Here is a 21,120-nt window from a genome sequence, read left to right as displayed (position 1 = left end):
CGTCGGGACAACAGTGCAGCGCCCAGAGAAGAAGAGGCTAAGAAGCTGAGGACTGATGGCATGGGGAGTGATGGCACAGAGGACTGATGGCATGGGGAGTGATGGCACAGAGGACTGATGGCATGGGGAGTGATGGCACAGAGGACTGATGGCATGGATGGGTGATGGCACAGTACTGATGGCACAGTACTGATGGCATGGAGGGGGCTGATGGCGCTGAGGACTGATGGCAGGGGGGGGGCTGATGATGGCACGGGGTGCTGATAAGTTTTTATAAAAGAAAATGTTCTTTTAATTAGTTTTTTTTCTTATTAGAGTACTGGATTAATCGTTGGATTAATACTTGAATACTTGATTACTAAAATAAAATCGATAGCTGCAGCCCTAGTTGTGACCTGCAATACCAAGAACAGCCCATGGAGAAGAGTGGTGTAGTTTCTGGAAAAATAAAGCATGTTTCTTTTCTAATACGTTTTATTCTATAGTTAATAGTGTCATATTTGATAAAAACAAGAGATATTACCGTATTTTTCACCCTATAAGACACAACTAGGTTTTAGAGGGGGACAATAAGAAAAAAAATATTTCTCATTATACCTCAGGTCAGACCACCAATCAGACCCCCAATGTAAATTAGACCTCAGCTAACAGCCCCAATAAGATCCCCAATGTTAATAAGACCCCGATAAGACCTCAGCTCAGACCCCAATATAGATGACCCCCAATCAGACCTCAGATAAGAGCCCATGCCTGTCATCAGCCCCCAGTAGCCTCTCACCAGCCCCTAGAAGTATCCATCAGCCTCATAAATATATATAAAAAAAATAAAATAAAAAAAACACTTACCTCACCTGCTCCTGGCTGCCGACGCTCCTCTCCTCCAGCGCAATCTGCATCCTTCTGCTGTCGGCTATGCTGTGAATTAGTCTTACCGGCAATTCTGTTTCCATAAAAATCACCATGACGGCATCACAAGGAACAGAGAAGAGGTTAAATAGCCCCGTCCCACCACCATTCCCCAAAATCTTAAAATTACTAGAGAGCCTTAAAATAAAGACTAATGCAAACAAATGGTATTACTTCATACCAAACATAAAATTACATTTAACCTGAGAGGAGGGAATCATGTGCAGTCGTGGTGATTTCATGGAAACAGAATTACCAGTAAGACTAATTCCGAATTTCCATATCACTACAATGACGGCATCACAAGGAGAACTAAAAAAATTACACAACTTGGGGGGGGTCTACCGCCTAAAGGACCTTGCATCTATAAGACAGGTCGGAAGACCTAGACCAGGCATCCTCAGACTGCGGCCCTCCAGCTGTTGTAAAACTACAACTCACACAATGCCTTGCTGTAGACTGATAGCTGTAGGCTGTTCGGCCATGCTGGGAGTTGTAGTTTTGCAACAGCTGGAGGGCCGCAGTTTGAGGATGCCTGACCTAGACAAATCTAGTCTATAATGTTTAATAAACATGTGCACATTGGACCAGGTCGCGGCCCTGCATATCTCATCCAATGAAGCACCGGCTTTCTCAGCAAAGGAAGATGACATAGCCCTGGTGGAGTGAGCTCTGAGGTTTTCAGGAGGATCTAGGACCTGAAGCTTGTAACAAAAGGAAATGGTATCCTTGATCCATCTAGCAATGAAGGATTTAGAAACCTTCATGCCCCTATTTTTCCCTGTGAACTGGACTAGAGGTTATCAGTTTTCCTGAACTCTTTGGATCTCATCTAAACTTCTGGCTGAAGTAATAGCTTGTAGAAGGTGGGAGACAGGATTTCTCTGGGTTCATCACCCAACCTAAGTCTGTCAGACGGGATAAAAATATGTTTAAATCGGAAGTTAAATGATCCACTGAGTTGCCGATGACCAGAAAGTCATCTAGGTATGGTACTAGAATCAGGCCCTCCTTCCTCAGATGAGCAGTTATTTCGACCACTAGTTTGGTAAATACTCTTGGGGCCGAGGAAATCCCGAAAAGGCAATATTGTGAATTGGTAATGATGAAGTTGACCCTGATCGTGAACCTCAGGAACTTTTGGTAACTGTGATGAATAGGAACATGGTAATATGCGTCTTTTAGATCGACTGTGCACATAACTGCCCCTAACTTTATTAGAGGAATTATGGATTTCAGGAATTCCATCCTGAACTTTCTGTATACGATAAATCGGTTTAAATTTTTTACATTTATTATAGTACGAAAGGAGCCCTCTTTTTTTTTTCTCACTAGGAATAGTGTTGAAGCCTTGTTCTCTTTGAGAATGGGGAACCGGGACTACTACTCCCAGTGTTATCAAATCTCGGACTCCTCGCAACACATTTTCTTGAGATGTTTATGAACAAAAGTTGGTGATCAGGAACTTTTTTTTTTGGGGGGGGGGGGGGAACAGTAGAAAACTATTTTGTATCCCGATCTTATTATTTCTAGGGCCCAAGGGTTAGATGTTATATTTTCCCAGGGAACTAGAAAATTCTGCAGTCTCCCTCCTATTCTGGCGTCATTGTCTGTCGCCAGATTTACTTTGGGGATTAAGGAGGAAACCCCTTACTCTACCCCCAGCGGCCCGATTTTCCCTTGCCCCTGTAAGACTTGTCCTGATTGGAATAGGGGCAAAAAGGAATCTTCCTTTTGTATTGCCTATCTTCCGGAACCCCTCCCCCCTTTTTTTTTCTCGTCTGCTTTCTCCAGAATTTTATCCAGAACCGGCCCGAAAAACTTATTCTCCTGAGAAGGGGATAGAGTAAAGCATTTTAGAAGACTTATCCCCCGACCAGGATTTCATCCAAAGAGCTCTGCAGGCTGCATTTGATAAGCTCGCATCTCTGGCAGAAAATCTAACAGATTCTGTGGATGAGTCTGCCAAAAAAGCTGTTGCAGATTTTAATAAAGGAATGGAAGCTAGTATTTACTCCCGTGGGGTTTTATTTTTAATGTGATCTTCTAGTTCGTTTAACCACATGTACATAGGTCTAGCTACTGACGTGGCAGCTATATTTGCCTTAAGACTGAACATAGATTCCTCCCATGATTTCCGCAAAAGGCTATCTGCTTTTCGTTCCATCGAGTCTCTGAGTTGAGACACATCTTCAAATGGCATAGAGGTATTTTTGTTTACTTTGGCCACTTGAATATCAATTTTCGGAACCTCGTCAAATAATTTACATTTAGAAGGATCGAACAGCAGACTGTTCTTAAATTCTTTGGAAATGCTCAGCCTTTTCTCAGGATCAGACCACTCTTCCATAATCATTTCCTTAATGTTCTCGTTTATTGGGAACACTACTGCACGTTTAACTCTAAGTCCAACAAACATTTCTTCCAGTATGGAATGTGCTCTCTGGACTTCCTTTAAGAGGTCATTCATTCCATCAGATGAAAAGTAGAACTTCCCTTTTTTCTAATGAGACCTCTCCCTCAGATAGGGGTTCATCATCAGCCCATTGCCTGGAAGAAGATGCATCATCTCTCATGCATTCGGAATCCGAGGAGGACACTACCCTCATTTTTGGTTGTTTAGGGGGTTGAGGTCCCAGGGTCGTCTCTGTCATAGTCGACATGGAGGACCTTATTTCTTCCCGAATCATGGATCTGATACGTCCATAAGTTTTACATATGACTTTTCAGCTTTCTACATATAGGCTTTTTAGCTTTATTCTGCACCTCCTTTGCCTGAGGATATGAAAAAACCACCCGTTCAGAAGGAATTTTACAGAGTATGGTGGAGACACCCATGTGCAACCCAAGACTAAGTGCTCCCATATTTCTATGTACAGTACAGACCAAAAGTTTGGACACACCTTCTCATTCAAAGAGTTTTCTTTATTTTCATGACTATGAAAATTGTAGATTCACACTGAAGGCATCAAAACTATGAATTAACACATGTGGAATTATATACATAACAAAAAAGTGTGAAACAACTGAAAATATGTCATATTCTAGGTTCTTCAAAGTAGCCACCTTTTGCTTTGATTACTGCTTTGCACACTCTTGGCATTCTCTTGATGAGATTCAAGAGGTAGTCACCTGAAATGGTTTTCACTTCACAGGTGTGCCCTGTCAGGTTTAATAAGTGGGATTTCTTGCCTTATAAATGGGGTTGGGACCATCAGTTCCGTTGTGGAGAAGTCAGGTGGATACACAGCTGATAGTCCTACTGAATAGACTGTTAGACTTTGTATTATGGCAAGAAAAAAGCAGCTAAGTAAATAAAAACGAGTGGCCATCATTACTTTAAGAAATGAAGGTCAGTCAGTCCGAAAAATTGGGAAAACTTTGAAAGTGTCCCCAAGTGCAGTCACAAAAACCATCAAGCGCTACAAAGAAACTGGTTCACATGCGGACCGCCCCAGGAAAGGAAGACCAAGAGTCACCTCTGCTGCGGAGGATAAGTTCATCCGAGTCACCAGCCTCAGAAATTGCAGGTTAACAGCAGCTTAGATTAGAGACCAGGTCAATGCCACACAGAGTTCTAGCAGCAGACACATCTCTAGAACAACTGTTATGAGGAGACTGTGTGAATCAGGTCTTTATGGTAGAATATGTAGGAAACCACTGCTAAGGACAGGCAACAAGCAGAAGAGACTTGTTTGGGCTAAAGAACACAAGGAATGGACATTAGACCAGTGGAAATCCGTGCTTTGGTCTGATGAGTCCAAATTTGAGATCTTTGGTTCCAACCACCGTGTCTTTGTGCGACGCAGAAAAGGTGAACGGATGGACTCTACATGCCTGGTTCCCACCGTGAAGCGTGGAGGACGAGGTGTGATGGTGTGGGGGTGCTTTGCTGGTGACACTGATGGGGATTTATTCCAAATCGAAGGCATACTGAACCAGCATGGCTACCACAGCATCTTGCAGCGGCAAGCTATTCCATCCGGTTTGCGTTTAGTTGGACCATCATTTATTTTTCAACAGGACAATTACCCCAAACACACCTCCAGGCTGTGTAAGGGCTATTTGACCATGAAGAAGAGTGATGGGGTGCTGCGCCAGATGACCTGACCTCCACAGTTACCGGACCTGAACCCAATTGAGATGGTTTGGGGTGAGCTGGACCGCAGAGTGAAGGCAAAAGGGCCAACAAGTGCTAACCATCTCTGGGAACTCCTTCAAGACTGTTGGAAGACCATTTCAGGTGACTACCTCTTGAAGCTCATCAAGAGAATGCCAAGAGTGTGCAAAGCAGTAATCAAAGCAAAAGGTGGCTACTTTGAAGAACCTAGAATATGAAATATTTTCAGTTGCTTCACACTTTTTTGTTATGTAGATAATTCCACATGTGTTAATTCATAGTTTTGATGTCTTCAGTGTGGATCTACAATTTTCCTAGTCATGAAAATAAAGAAAACTCTTTGAATGAGAAGAAGGTGTGTCCAAACTTTTGGTCTGTACTGTACATAAAAATTACAGATCGATACATAAAAACGGATATCCCACAAGAGGAACTTACAGGAGGCAGTGCTGGGGCATCAAGCTCCCTAGGACTTTGCAGCTCAGGGCCCAACATATTGAGATAGTGGAAGTATCACTCTACTCACTCAGACCTCAGATCAGCTTGTGTCCGTGGTTCCCCGGTGTTCTTATATCCTGCTGCCGCTACCTCCCGCTCCTGTGAACTTCTGGGTCGTACCACATGACCATCACGACCCAGAAGTGGCGTCATGAGTCTTCAACGTGCGTGCACATTGGCCGCACTACCAGCTCAACCCACAGGGGGAGAGGAGGAACCAGCAGCAGGCTCCAGAAATACCAGCGCGAGCCCTCCCTATTTCCACAGCCCAGAATTAGCACGTGGCCGGCGGGGGACTGGGGAGCGCAAAGACGTGGAATGAGCTAAGGTAAATAAGGGACCAGGAAAAAGGTCTCCCCAGAAAAAATAAACACATTTCCTCTTCATCTCCCTGACATGCAGGGAGACTCTTCTCTGCCCTGGCCTCAGTAGGGACAGAAAACACTGGGGAATGGTGGTGGGAGGTGGCTATTTAACATCTTCTTTGTTCCTGCCCCTACAGAGGTCAGGGGTCATACTCCTTGTGATGCCGTCATGGTGATGATATGGAAAATGAAAATATCCTATAGTACATGCCTGTTTATTCCTTTCAAATTTAGAACCAGCCCCGTACCTCGAATGGTTCTAGAGATCTGCCCATTCAGTGCTCCAACTACTCTGTGAGACTTAGTTCCCACTAAGTGCCCACTAAGCTGAAATGAACATGGGCTTCCATCTTACTGAGCATGTGCTTCAATCTGATTGAGCAGGGCAGAGAAATTAGAAAAATGAGCAAACAGCAAGTTGCGCTATACAGAGAGATTAATTTTTTATTGCATGCAATTACAAAAGCATTCAGGTTTGGAAAATGTAGAATATTTTTTGTGGGACAACCCCTTTCAACCTCTGAGAGGTCAAACAATAGCCAGATGACGTAGTTGTCTAACTTTAATACATATTCATACTAACTACCGTCAAATCTTAGACCTGTGTGGTCCAATGTAAAATGAACATCTATGTCAGTGGACAACTTTTGAAGTATTCCAGGAAAAACATGAATTATGAGCTCACAATACATATTTTCTTTTTCTACTTTAGAAAACTGCGATTTCCTTCTCTTCAGAGAACATGCAGCAGACACATACTCTGGAACACATTTGGATATTCTACAATATTACACAACACATCAAACTCCTTCTCCACCCAAACAAACAGTGGTGCTCATTTGGCAAGAGCCAATGTTTCAATCACCAGTTAAGGCCATCTTGAAGCAATAATTGAAAAATAAGAATGATTACTCATACTTACGAAAAAAAGTCATTTTTTATTACGTTTCAACAGTCTACATCCCAATAGTCTTACAAACCCTCCTAGTTGGTAGAAATTATAATTGCTTAAATGGGAACAGCCCTCAGATGTGGTTTACTATTTGATTTTATGCGACAGATGTCATGAGCACTGATAGAGATCCATAGCCATTAAAGCTATCACAAGCAATTCAAAAAAGCTATAAATACACCTCTCACATGCTTTTCTATTTAGGGATAAAAAGATCTATCACACAAAAGAGATGGATTCGTCTTTTTGAAGTACACTACAAGCCCAGGTTTTAAGGGGTTGTCAAGTTCCATATACTGAAGACCTATCCTTAAGATAGGCAACTTGCTGCACCCCACCGAACAGCTGTAGGGGCATATGAATTAGAGAAGAAAATCTCTGTGGTGGAATATACTAAAACTGGCGTTTCTCCCAGTTTTCTCCTGCAAAGGCCTTGATAAATTCCACCCCGTCTCTGTATGAAATCTTTTCAGCTTGACCTTTAGTAGACAAGTGGGATCAACCCTCACCTGTGCCTTGAGATAAGAAATCTTAGATAAGAAACCTTAGATTTATGTAATCCAAGCGTGAAGGGAAATTTTGTCTGATCCTTTAAATACCTACATTGTTTTTGTAAAGGAGACTTCTTTGTTGAAAGATGGTGCTTGATCTGCCAGAAGCAGACTAATATATAGCAAGAACAGCCTTACTATTTAGTAGGAAAAGATTTAGTATAACTTGTATGTTATTCATTTTCTTTCTATGCTTTGGAGTCCAGTGGGTGTGTCACCTATATAGTACATCACTGGGTCATGTGCTATACGGGTGACGGGTCACCGCTGCGGCCAATGATTGCAGCAGTCATGTGCAGCCCCATCAAGAGGATGTTGATCCCGAGAGATCAGGGACCTGTGGAGGCAGCCATTGAGGAGGGGGGGGGGGGGGGTGACCAGGGAAGTATAAACCCCACTGTTAATCCAGGCACTCTTAAGGGGTCTGATCAGAAACGTTTAACGTTAGATAACCCCTTTAACTAGAAATTAGCAAATTGAACATTGCAACTTAATGGGATAAATAAAGTAATAGTGATTTTATAAAGAAGTGCGGAAAAACTCTTGAATCAGACCCGTTAAAACGTAGCACACTCCTTTATATTTATATCTATATTTTTAGTAAGTGCCGACTCTGGCAACACATGGGGTCAATGATCCTCTGCATAACTGATTAGTTATTTTTTGCAACGCTAGCACTGTCCTAGAAGATTTTTCTATTATATATACCCATTAAATGCAAAGCCACTGACACGTTTTCAGCTTCATTGTCTAACTCTTCTCAATGCCTTAAGTCACACAAACTGACTTCAAACTGCCTGCCGGGTGCGCAGAGGGAGATTGAGAGTCTCAAACACTTAAACAGCCCAGCTAGCGTTTCAAGAAGATCAATAGACCTTTCTCTTTTTTTTTTTTTCACATTAAGCAAAAAAATGCATCAGTTTCTACCTCTACAAGCTTCTCCCACAGTCAAACAAAGGCTTTGTCATATCTGAAGGACAGGTCGTTCTCCAGGAGAACATCCTTCTCAGCTCTTTACAAACAGCTGAAAGCAGTGAATCTCTTCAAACATCTCACAAGGTTGCAAGTCTCCTAAGACACACGTCCTGCAGACTTTTAGCTTTAAAGGGGGTTGTCTGATTTCAAAAAGAAGCTTGACAACTCAAGGAGTCAACCTGTAATAAAGAACAGATGTAAACTTACCTGACAGATCCTGTGAGGCTCCACCGGTTCTCCTGGCAGGATTCAGCTTTCCCTGCAGTAGTGACATAATGTCGACAACAAGTGACCGCTGCAGCCAATCACATGGTGTCCTGACGTCACCTCTGAATCCAGACAACCCCTCTAAGCAACTATCTCTGGTGATACTAAATACCAGGTAGTAGTAATGTGAAAAGAAGACTGGAGTATATCAGTAAGAAAGAACTCATTGAGTACCTTAGAATGTTCAAAGAAACAATATAAAGCACACTAGAAAACAGGGTCAAGTGTTTTTCAGACATAGTAGCCCACTAACATCAGTGCACTTATATTCTAGCATAAACTGCACTTATATTCTAGCAAAATTTGTCGTATATAAAAGGAGTTGGCCATTTTCTGGTTGCTGTTGACCAAAGTGTTTGTAAGATCACTACATGGAACTTAATGATATAGCCTTTATAGAAATTCTGCACCATTTTCTATATTTCATAAATTATGCCCCCTTGTTCACCAAGTCTTTTGTGCTGTCCACACAGAGGTCATCCATAAAATGGCTGGTCATGTGACCAGGTAAATCACCTCCATGTGAGGTCTTCTCCATTCAAATACATGGCACCTGATATCTGTATTTGCACAGTTGGGAGTTTAGCGCAGGCGCAGTCTGTGTTAGAATGGAGGAGGTTGTGATGTGTCTGGACACATGACTCTCCATCAGCGGTCATTTTATGGACAGGACCTCTATGCGGACAGCACAGAAGATTTGCCTAACAGGGGGGCATGGCTAATGAAATATAACAAATGGCACAGAATATCAACAAAAGGTATAATAGTAAGTAAGTGTCATATGTTCATCTTACAATCACATTGGTCACAAGTAGCCAGAAAGTGGCCAACTATGCCCTAAGGCTGGATTCACACATGTAGTATTTAATGTAGTTTACTGTGCCAAAATGGGAAATAAAAAGGAAGGCTTATACTTCTTCCTGCTGGATCCTAAACTGGCTTTGGCATCTGTCAGCAGATTTGTTATGGCATTTAACAATGACAGTGCCATCTTCTGGATCATTCCTTCACAGTATCTCATCAGCTTAATAATAAAAAGTGACTAAATATGTATTTTACGGTACATAGAAAAAACCTGCAAAATAAAAAACATGGTTAACTATTAAAATACAAGGCTCCCAGCAACAAGGCTATATCCTTAGTTGCCTCAGCAAGACAATAAAAAATAAAAATACTTGCCACATCAAACAACAAACCATCATGTAATAAAGGACTTTACCTATATCTATATTTCACATCAAACACTGTTGAGTCTTCGTCCTCAAAATTGTCCTCATTAAGAGGAGCCATTTCTACTCGCTCTGCTGGGGTTGTTATGATGTCATATTTCCGAGTTTTCCTTATTCTCTTCCCAGACCTAGGAACACACAAATAACAATTAGATGTAAAGCAAACTAAACTTAGACTAATTAATTTCCTGTAATCATCAGATTAAGAAATAAATACAATTACATAAACGTCTCAATATACACAAGAGTAATTGCTATAAAACTCATACATCAATAAATCCATTCTATTATAATAGGAGTTGGATATTGTTAGATTACTTATTCTCACGTAGAATGTGTCGGCAGATAAGAACCATTTGGCCCATCTAGTCTTCCCAATATACTGAATACTATGAATAGCCCTTGGCCCTATCTTATATGAAGGATGACCTTATGCCTATCCCATGCATGCTTAAACTCCTCCACTGTATTTGCAGCCACTTCTGCAGGAAGGCTATTCCATGCATCCACTACTCTCTCAGTAAAGTAATACTTCCTGATATTACTTTTAAACCTTTGCCCCTCTAATTTAAAACTATGTCCTCTTGTAGCAGTTTTTCTTCTTTTAAATATTCTTTCCTCTTTTACCGTTTATTGTAAAGCAGTGTAGCGAGGTCCTGCCTCCTCACCACCTAAAGCAGCTCTGCGAGTGGACTTTTAGGGCTGCACTAGGCAGTGGAGGCAACCAGTCCTAGTGACATTCTAGGACAGGTTAATGGGGGCCATTTTCCATCATTCCCGGAGAACCCCTTTAAGCCCAAAACAGAAGGACTTACCCAAAATTGGTGTTATAGCGAATGATGAGGGAATGTTGGAGGGTTCAGTTTAACTAAGGCTACCCCATTCCAGAATTATAGCACCCTAAAACTGCCCCCCTCCCAACCCACTGAGTTTGGAGCCACAGTGCATTCCCTCTCTCTCTATAATATATATCCATCTCATGGATATATATAAATATATCCCAACAATATACAATATACACTTCTAACCAACTCACATCTAGTACCAGAGACAGACTCATGTATGAATACAGTAATATATATTATATATTCTCTATACAACACATGCAAACCGCAGAAACCACAGACCCGTATGTAAATTGGATACTACTACTGGCTATATATATATATTTATATGCATACATATAAAGTCTACTGGGATATTATATATATTTATATACATACATAGAAAGCACAACTGGTTAACCTGTTCCTGAGGTAACTGCTGTTCTTCCAGGGGTGGCAGGGAAAGAGACAGCCCCAGAGCTTCACATGGCCTATATGTTCATGTGTCTCAGCTCAATGGTGAATATCGCTGAATAATATCAGTATATACTGTTCTATGTGCCATTACTAGGAGTGAGACTATGGGCATCTTTATTATGAAATATACAACTTGTGCACATTTCTCATGTGGATGTGTTCCTACCAGTAATACGTCCATAGTGTCTCCATTACTGGCTGGATTCGTTTCTCCATCACATTATACACTGCTCGTATCCAGGGATTATGACCATCCTGCAGTCCATCAGCGGTGGTTGTAGGAAAGATTGCCAACCTCCTGCGGTCCCGACCACCAGAGAGGCTGGAGCTTTTTCCTATACAGTGCAAGTACGGCCACCGTTGCTGGATAGAAGGGTGACCGCAGGAGGTCGGCCTTCTTTCCTACAGCCACCACTGCTGGACTGCAGGATGGTCACAATCCCTGGATACGAGCAGTGTATAATGTGATGGAAAAATGAATCAAACCAGCAAAGGAGACAATATGGACAAGCACAATACATTAGTAAGTGCCTGGTATTAACTTTCTCTACATGATAAATGCCATTTGCTGAAGTGAGACAAGCCCTTTAAAAGGGAATCTGTCACCGGGATTTTGTGTATAGAGATGAGGACATGGGTTGCTAGATGGCCGCTAGCACATCCACAATACCCAGTCCCCATAGCTCTGTGTGCTTTTATTGTGTACAAAACCTGATTTGATACATATGCAAATTAACCTGAGATGAGTCCTGTACGTGAGATGAGTCAGGGACAGGACTCATCTCAGGTTAATTTGCATATGTATCAAATCAGTTTTTTTACACAATAAAAGCACACAGAGCTATGGGGACTGGGTATGCAGATGTGCTAGCGGCCATCTAGAAAACCATGTCCTCAGCTTTATACCCAAAATCCCGGTGACAGGTTCCCTTTAAGTAAAGCGAAACTATTGCAGCAAGTTTTTTTCTTTGTATATGTATGCTCTGCCCCTTTAAACGTATAATATATGATATTCTTAGTCATTTGAAACAGACAAGTGTCCCAGCTCATGTCAACAACTTCACACTCGACCAGTTTAATTAAGATGTCTCACAATTCAACACTCCTTAAATACATGCAACAATTCCAAACAACGTTAAGTGTAGATGGGCTTGATGAAGAGTTTTGCGCCAAAATTGCCACAATTCGGACGTTAAATTTTGTCGCTGTCCAAGTGTCTAGCTATGTCCCAAATTCATCACCCAGCCCGAGCCTGTGATAAACCTGGTGCAGGTCTAGACAGCCTAGGTTTATGTCATCTACAGGATTAGTAAATCTGCCTCAATGTCATTTTACGTATGATATATGGTAATGACATACACGTGACAGGGGAACGCAAAACAATAGAAAGCATCACTGCTGAATGCAGGATTTGGGGAGGAAGGAAGGAAGGATGGGAGGGAATAGTTAACACTGGCACAGCGGGCTCTGTATCTCAGTCTTCTTTAAATTAGGTCATAAAAATAGCAGGCCATTTAAAACGAAATCAAATGCTCTTAAAACCAGTGCTAAGTAGTCACACAGCGTGTGTAAATCAAGCATATAAAAATGTCCCTTGGGCAACTGGATTCAATATTGTCCTGCTCGTGACAATCTGTTCATTAGCTCGTCCATCTCTCTTTACTAGGAATATTACATGCGATGTAAAACCGACAACGCTGTTATCACAGGCTAAACTGAAAACGACATCTTTTTTCCTTCCCTAAAAGGAAAATAATGACTAACCGAAGTTAACAGACATAATTATGGTAAATGTTCTCTATTGGGGTACATATGGAAGAGGACTAGGTTTTCTAGGAAATACATTCCTCTAAAAAGTTCAACACTTACGGGAATGTTGTAGACCTTATCTGGTGTCCAGCTTGGTTGTACAGGGCCAATAACATATTAGGCAGATGCTAGTGCTTATAAAGGATAGCCTTCTGCTTTTCATTAGTAGGTTCACATTCACATTTAGCATACTGGTTGCAGACAGACATTTTTAATATACTAGACAAGAAGTAGATATGGCTTCTGCTATAAGTTGCCATATATTGTAGCTTACATTAAAGGGGTTATCCAATAGTAGAAACAGCTCCCCACAATGCCCAGGCCCCTCCTATAGATGATACTTACCCGCTACTCGCATCACTGCACGACCGCCCCTGCATCTCCCGATCGTGCAGATCAAAACATCCGGCAGCTGGGGGGGAGACAGCCAATAGCAGGCTGTGACAGTGACAAGCCTCCCTAGCATTGCGGGTGACGCTAGGAAGGCTGGTCACTGTTGTGGCCCGCTATTGGCTGCTCTCCCCGTCGCCAGATGTTTTGATCCGCGAGACTGGGAAATGCAGCGGCGGCCGTGCAGGGATCTGGAGGTACGGTACGGAGTATTGTCTATAGGAGGACATTGGGGGGGTTGTTTCTACTATTGGATAAGCCCTTTAAGGCCTCATGGACACGGAACAGTGTCCCGTTGAACTTTCTAATGCCACACGTCCTGCACTATTGTAGAAATTACTATTCTTGTTGGTCAATGGACATACAAATGTGGACAGCACATGGTGAGAAGAAACTAATGGGTCCGCATCCGATGTGCAAAAAAAGGGGATCAGATGCGGATAAAAAAAAAAAATTATAATTAAGTCATGTGCATGAGGCCTTGGGGTTAAAATAACGTGCAGTTTTTGAAAAAAATATTAAAAAAAATACAGCATACAGTGGATTTCAGTTAATTTTTCAATTGAGTGGTACAGTTTATAGGTCACATTAAAGGTGAAAAAAGTTCTGAAATGATTTATCTTTGTCTCATTTTTTTACAGCACAGAAACCTGACATTTTAACAGGGGTGTGTAGACTTTTTATATCCACTGTATGTGACTCCAGCCTTGTGCATGTTTGTATGTGTGAAATGGTTTGAGCTGGGCTCTTCAGATCAGAGTTGCATGCATACTGAAAAAAGTGACATGTCAAAAAGTAGCAAATTATGGTGCACGGCATATTTGCTTCATAATTGTGACTTTTTGAAAGTAACAATGAAAAATGATGATGAAAGAGGTGGGGCTTATTGGGAGGGGTGGGGCTCATTGAGAAAGGCAGGGCTCCACCCGTCAATCAGCATTACTATAACTTACGCCAGAAACTCGTGGAAGGTATGGTTCATCTACGCAGCCCCTAGCTGGTGTAGATTTTGCTGTTGAAAACCCCAACCAGCCAGACAGTAGTATCACATGGCTGGCACTCAGATGAATTGCCGTCTGTGTAGTACATGGATGGCTCGAGTCTGGCAGGACCCCTGCTAGTTAGAACCCTCCTCTCTGGCTCGTAGAAGGGGGATCAGAACGCAGTGTCCTTCTACGATGTCTATAGAGTATATGGACAGCGGCTGCCTACATAAACGACCTGGGTATATACTTTTTTGATGGTTGCTTTAAACAGTGCCCTTAGGAAAAAGAGTTAGGTGCAGTATCTTGTCAGTATAAGTTTCGATCCGTTTAGTGAAGTACTGCTCACCACTGGAGAGTCATGCAAGAGGAAGGAGAACGGATTTGCACATTGAAGAGCCAGTTAGAGATTGGCAAGCTGCCGCATGCATCACCCAGACATGTATACCACGCGTACAGGGCCCTCTGACATATGAATGGAGCTATAAAACCGTTCCTCCTAATGCGTTTCTGTAGCTGTAATCAGGAGGTTTTTACTCTTCTGCTGCTGGACCCAGAACAGACTTTGCAGAGTAAAACCAACCATTTAAAACTTGAAACATGCCAAAAGTTTTTGCTGAAAAACAAACTGTTATTACAAAATTTTGTGCAGATTTATTTAATTAATGGCCACAGCCAAGGGCAACACAACATCTGTCCGGGTTTGCTGCACTTCACATCTCACTAGTGAAACGTAGCCTGCTATGTGCGGAGGACCGTTCGCAGAGTGTCATTTTAACCTGGGGGCGTTTCGCTGAATTCTGAGTCATATGTAGCTTTTCATGGTAATCTGTAAGGCATCATGCCGCCAAACAAAGGGAAATAATTAAATACATTTACTCGCTGCTCCTTTTGTAACATGTTTGCCTTTAGCTTTTTTAGATTAAAAAGAGGGGTAAAGAGGGGGAAAACAGCACCGCAAAGAGAAATTTACTATAAAGGCTTCATGCACATGGCAGTGCCCATGTTTCAGTATGCAAATAGATCCGCAAAAATATGAATACTTCCTGTGTGCATGCTGGAATTTTTCTCATTCCCATCAACAGAAAGGTCCATTATCAGCAGCAAAACAGACCATGTTCTATAATTTGGGGAACGGCCGCACGCATCCGCAAAAAACACAAATGTGTCCGTGGCCCTATAGAGATGGATGGTTTGCGATTTTGTTGCCATTTGCAGAAATGGTCTGTATCCTACTCTGCTGAAAGCCACAAGGATGTTCACATTATAGGGCTATTCTTTAATTTTGTTGTAGGCGGTTCTTTTAAACTTTGGTTACACGTCATTGTCCTGCTGCTGACTGAAGTTGGAAGCGATCAGATGTCTCTCTCAGGCCTCATTCAGATGACTGTATCTGCAAAAAGCGGATACCAGCCGTGTGCGTTCCACATTTTGCACAACGGAACGGCCAGCCCTATGATAGAAATGCCTATTCTTGTCTTCATGTTCCGAGTAACGGCAGTACGGATCTTTTGTTGCTCCCTTGAAATGAATGGGTCAGAATCTGTTCCACAAAAAGTCACCTGAATGAGCCCTCAACCTCATGAATGACATCCTTTTACATATGGCAGATGACACATATTCCAGCAGCTCAGAAAGATCCAGTCTATCCATACATTGTATGGACAGACAATTATTTGTATGGCAAGAAGCAGCTCCCCCAGTGAAACAAGTTTGATTGATCGGGTGCTAAGAAACCAGATCTACAGCTCAGCGTCTATTCCAGAGGTCAGCAACCTGCTGTTGTGAAACTACAATTCCCAGCATGTTCTACTGATTTGTGGGAGTTCTGGGAAGAGCAGAGCAAGTTTACATGCTTGGAGTTGTGGTTTCACGACAGCTGGAGTGCCAGAGGTTGCCTACCCCTGGTCTATTCCAATATACAAACTGAATCCTATTTTGCACAACCTATGGCGATTCTTTTGTCCAGATGCTTTGTGCACCACCCAGCTCTTCTCTTTTGATGTCACACAAAGGCCTCTTTCACAGTGTGCGGGTGCGTTAAGGGAAAATGCACAATTTTTCTGCGCGAGTGAAAAGCGTTTTAACTTCTTTACAGAAGTTCGGGTTTGGGATCGGTGTTGTGTAGATTTTATAATTTTCCCTTATAACATGGTAATAAGGGAAAATAATAGCATTCTCAATACAGAATGCTAAGTAAAATAGTGCTGGAGGGGTTAAAAATAATAAACAAATTTAACTCACCCCATCCACTTGATCGCGTAGCGGATCTCCTCTTCTTTCTACTTTCTTTAGGACCTGGCTAAAGGACCTTTGATGACCTCACTGCGCTCATCACATGGTCCATCACCATGGTGATGGACCATGTGATGAGCGCAGTGATGTCACTAAAGGTCCTTTTCATCAAAAAAGAAAGAAGAAGACATGCCAGGCTGAGCGTTCAAGTGGATTAAGGCGAGTTTATTAATATTTTTATTTTTTTTTAACCCCTCCATCACTATTTTACTAAGCATTCTGTAATAAGAATGCTATTATTTTCCCTTATAACCATGTTAGAAGGGAAAATAATAAAGATTGGGTCCCCATCCCGATCGTCTCCTAGCAACCATGCGTGAAAAATCGCACCGCATCCACACTTGCTTGCGGATGCTTGCGATTTTCACACAGCCCCATTCACTTCTATGTGCCCTGTGTTGCGTGAAGAACGCACAATATAGAGCTTACTGCAAATTTCACGCAACGCACCAGTGATGCGTGAAAATCACTGCTCATGTACACAGCCCCATTGAAGTGAATGGGTCTGGATTCAGTGCGGGTGCAATGCGTTCACCTCACGCATTGCACCCGTGCGGAATTCTCGCCCGTGTAAAAAAGGGGCCAAAACATCTCCAAACTACTGAGGGCTGCAACTCAATTTAAAAAACCCTACATTTCATGTGAAATATAGAAGCAGCATAGAAGACTGACAGGGGAAAAAGACCACAAGGTCCATCTAGTCGGCCCTTATATTACTACTTATCTTGGGCATGTTTAACACACTCTACCCAGAGCCAGTTTTCACCTTCCTGTCCAGGCCATATTTTTCAAATCTGAGATGTATCACTTTATATGGTAATAATTTTGGAACACTTTTACTTATCCAAGCCATTCGAATACTGTTTTCTCATGACACACTGTACTTCATAACAGTGGTAAATTTGAGTCAATATATTTCACCTTTATTTCTAAAAAAAATCCCAAATTTACCAAAACTTTCAATTCTCTGCTTTTAAGACAGATGGTGATACCTCATAAAATATTTATTACTTATATAGTATAACTGTCGTATTATTTTTTTTGGGAGTATTGGATTGTGGTGATTAATATCTCCTTGGTGGCCCTATTTCAACTTTTCACTGTGTATTCAATTACCCCTTAATTCCACATATTTGTTCCCTGTACTGCCTACTTTTACCTATGCTTAAAATAGGGTTGCTAGGCATGGTCCGTCTCTCTGTTAGGCCCCTGTCACACGGGCGAGTATTCCGCACGGATGCGATGCGTGAGGTGAACGCACTGCACCCGCACTGAATACCGACCCATTCATTTCTATGGGGCTGTTCACATGAATGGTGATTGTCACGCATCACTTGTGCGTTGCGTGAAAATCGCAGCATGCTCCTCTTTGTGCGTTTTTCACGCAACGCAGGCCCCATAGAAGTGAATGGGGTTGCGTGAATATCGCAAGCATCCGCAAGCAAGTGCAGATGCGGTGCGATTTTCACGCACGGTTGCTAGGAGACGATCGGGATGGAGACCCGATCATCATTATTTTCCCTTATAACATGGTTATAAGGGAAAATAATAGCATTCTGAATACAGAATGCATAGTAAAATAGCGCTGGAGGGGTTAAAAAAAAATAAAAATAATTGAACTCACCTTAATCCACTTGATCGCGCAGCCGGCATCTCCTTGTGTCTTCATCTTAGCTCTGTGTAGCAACAAGGACCTTTGGTGACGTCACAGTTATCACATGATCCATCACATGATCTTTTACCATGGTGATGGATCATGTGATGACCGGAGTGACGTCACCACAGGTCCTAGAAAAACGGAGGTCACCACAGGTCCTGTTCCTCCACACAGCTAAGATGAAGACAGAAGGAGATGCCGGCTATGTGAGCAAGTGGATTAAGGCGAGTTACATTTTTTATTTTTTTTTAACCCCTCCAGCGCTATTTTACTATGCATTCTGTATTCAGAATGCTATTATTTTCCCTTATAACCATGCTATAAGGGAAAATAATACAATCTACAGAACACCGATCCCAAGCCCGAACTTCTGTGAAGTTGTTCGGGTTTGGGTACCAAACACGTGCGATTTTTCTCACGCGAGTGCAAAACGCATTACAATGTTTTGCGAGTGTTCCCGCAACGCACCCGCACATTTTCCCGCAACACCCGTGTGAAAGGGGCCTTAAAGGACGGAGGACGCAGAAGCAGGATGCGTGCAAGGTCACATTACTGACAGCCAGGGACTGTAAGTAAATGATTAAAGGCAGGTCCTTCCCAGCACCTGATAACAGTGCCTGGGCTGTGTGCACTTCTCCCTGTCCCTGCGCTTGGCAGACGCTCCCTCACTCAGCAGAGCTGGAGAAGGCAGAGTTGAACCAGCGCAGAATAGGGAAGGGAGAGCTGCCATCTGCTCAGTGTATAAATGAAGGCAACATGTGGTAAGAGGACCCCATTGTGTTGCAGGAGATTAGCCCTTTAGGGGGAGGGCTCTGGTTACTGACTAGTGAGGGCAGGCGGGATTAGCCTCAGGGTGAGGGCAGTGGCGGCCATCTTAACTGAATAGTGAGATTGCAGTCTAATTGTAATTGATTCTGGAATATCATGTTATTAGTAACTACATATATGAAAATTGAAATTAGGGTCTAAATGTGACAGTTATCCTTTAACATTCCCCATAGTCTACTTTATGTTTGCATCATTTTGTAAATGTAATTTATAAATTTGGACTGTTAGAGGAATTAAAAATGTTAGATGCAATTTCCAAAACCTACTTTTTTAACAATCAAATCACTTTTGAAGTGATTTTGTGAGCTTCCATAATAGAAACCACCATAAATCACCCCATTTTAGAAATACGAGTTTACAAACTTTGTTAACCCTTTAGGTGTTCCGCAAGAATTAAAGGAAAATAAAGGAGAAATTTCAAAATTTCCCCTTTTTATTTCTGCAGATATTCAATTTTAATCAATTTTCCCATAAGGCCTCTTGCACACAAAACGTGCATCCGTTTTGCATTGAGGACCAAAATTTGCAACTTGAATGGGTCCATGATCCAACTTGAATGGGTCCATGCATGTTCTATTTTTTTGCTGTGCAGCGGCACAGACAAACACCACGGAAGCACCCTGTAGTGCTTCCGTGTGGTTCCGATCCGTGCTACAGTTCCGTATCTCCGTGATTGTGGACCCATTCAAGTGAATGGGTCCGCATCAGTGATGCGGAGTGCACACGGGCCAGTGCCTGTGTATTGCGGACCTGCCGTACGCGGGCCGCAATACGGCCACGGGCACACAACGTTCATGTGGCAGCAAGAGTTAATAGCCAAACAAAACTTATTATTCATTACCCTGATTCTGTAGTTTTCAGAAACACCCATATGTAGTCTTAAACTACTGTATGGGAACATGGCAGGGATAGGAAGTGAAGGAGCAACAGATAGATTTTGGAGGGCAGATTTCACTGGGATAATTTTAAGTTGCCATGTCGCATTTGAAGACTCTCTGGTGCGCCTCTACAGTAAAAACTCCTTAAAGTGACCCCATTTTGGAAACTACAGGATAAGATGACAGTTTTATTGATATTATTTTGGGGCATGTATGATTTTTGATTGCTTGATATTACACTTTTTGTGAGGCAAGGTAACCAAAAAACAGCTGTTCTGGCACCATTTGTCTTTTTTTTTAACAGCGTTCAACCGTTTGGTTTTTGGTTTTTTATGAAAAATCACTTGGTGAATGGACACTTATTTTTTTTTTACTGTAAACTTTTATTTTTTTACTTTTTTTACTTTTTATTTTTGTCCCAGTACAGGGACTTCAACATTTCAGGGTCTGTTTCAATGCTCCATATAATACCAACATTTTGATCCCATAAAAAAGTATTGCAACAGAAAAATAAACAGCCCAAAAAATGGCAGTCCGTGTTTTTTTTTTTTTTTTTTATTCTGTTACGGTGTTCACCACATAAAAGATATTTTTTTAAATATTTTAATATATTGGACTTTTTCGGACGTGGCAATACCTACGGTAATATTTTTTATTGTTTATACATTTTTATATGTAAAAATGGGAAAGGGGGCATTTAAACTTTAATGTTTTAGTGTTTTGTTTACCTTTTTATTTTTCCTTTTTATTTAATAACTATTAGCCCCCTTAGGGGTAGAACCCTTGTCCTGCTCACTCTAATAGAGATTTATTAGGGTGAATAGGACTTCATACTCTCCCTGCTGCCCTGTGCTTTGTGCACACAGCAGCAGGGAGCTTACTATGGCAGCCAAGGCTTCAGTAGCGTCCTGGCTGCCATGGTAACCGATCGGAGCCCCAGGATTACACGGATGGGGCTCCGATCAGAAGCTGCCACTAATGGGATCACTGAGGAAGAGGGGAGGTGACCCTGAGGCCACTGCCACCAATGAATACAATACTGGGGTTGGGGGGGGGGGGGGGGGGGAGAGTGGCATACTGCACCACCATTGATTAACATTATTATAATACTGGGGA

The 21,120-nt window shown here is 42.1% G+C and overlaps 1 protein-coding gene across 1 annotated transcript in view; it reads right to left on the bottom strand.

Annotated features, from left to right (window-relative positions):
• FAM174B (family with sequence similarity 174 member B) overlaps positions 1–21,120 on the bottom strand; it is a 64,704-nt gene that overhangs the window by 8,441 nt on the left and 35,143 nt on the right. Inside the window, exon 2 of the mRNA XM_044283197.1 lies at positions 9,854–9,991. Coding sequence (XP_044139132.1) covers positions 9,854–9,991 — 138 coding nt within the window. The remainder of the gene's footprint in view (positions 1–9,853; positions 9,992–21,120) is intronic.

The sequence above is a fragment of the Bufo gargarizans genome, chromosome 2 (genome assembly GCF_014858855.1).
Source record: "Bufo gargarizans isolate SCDJY-AF-19 chromosome 2, ASM1485885v1, whole genome shotgun sequence".
Lineage (NCBI taxonomy): Eukaryota > Metazoa > Chordata > Amphibia > Anura > Bufonidae > Bufo > Bufo gargarizans.
Note: the sequence above shows the minus strand (reverse complement) of the source record. Positions and strands in the feature narration are given on the sequence as shown.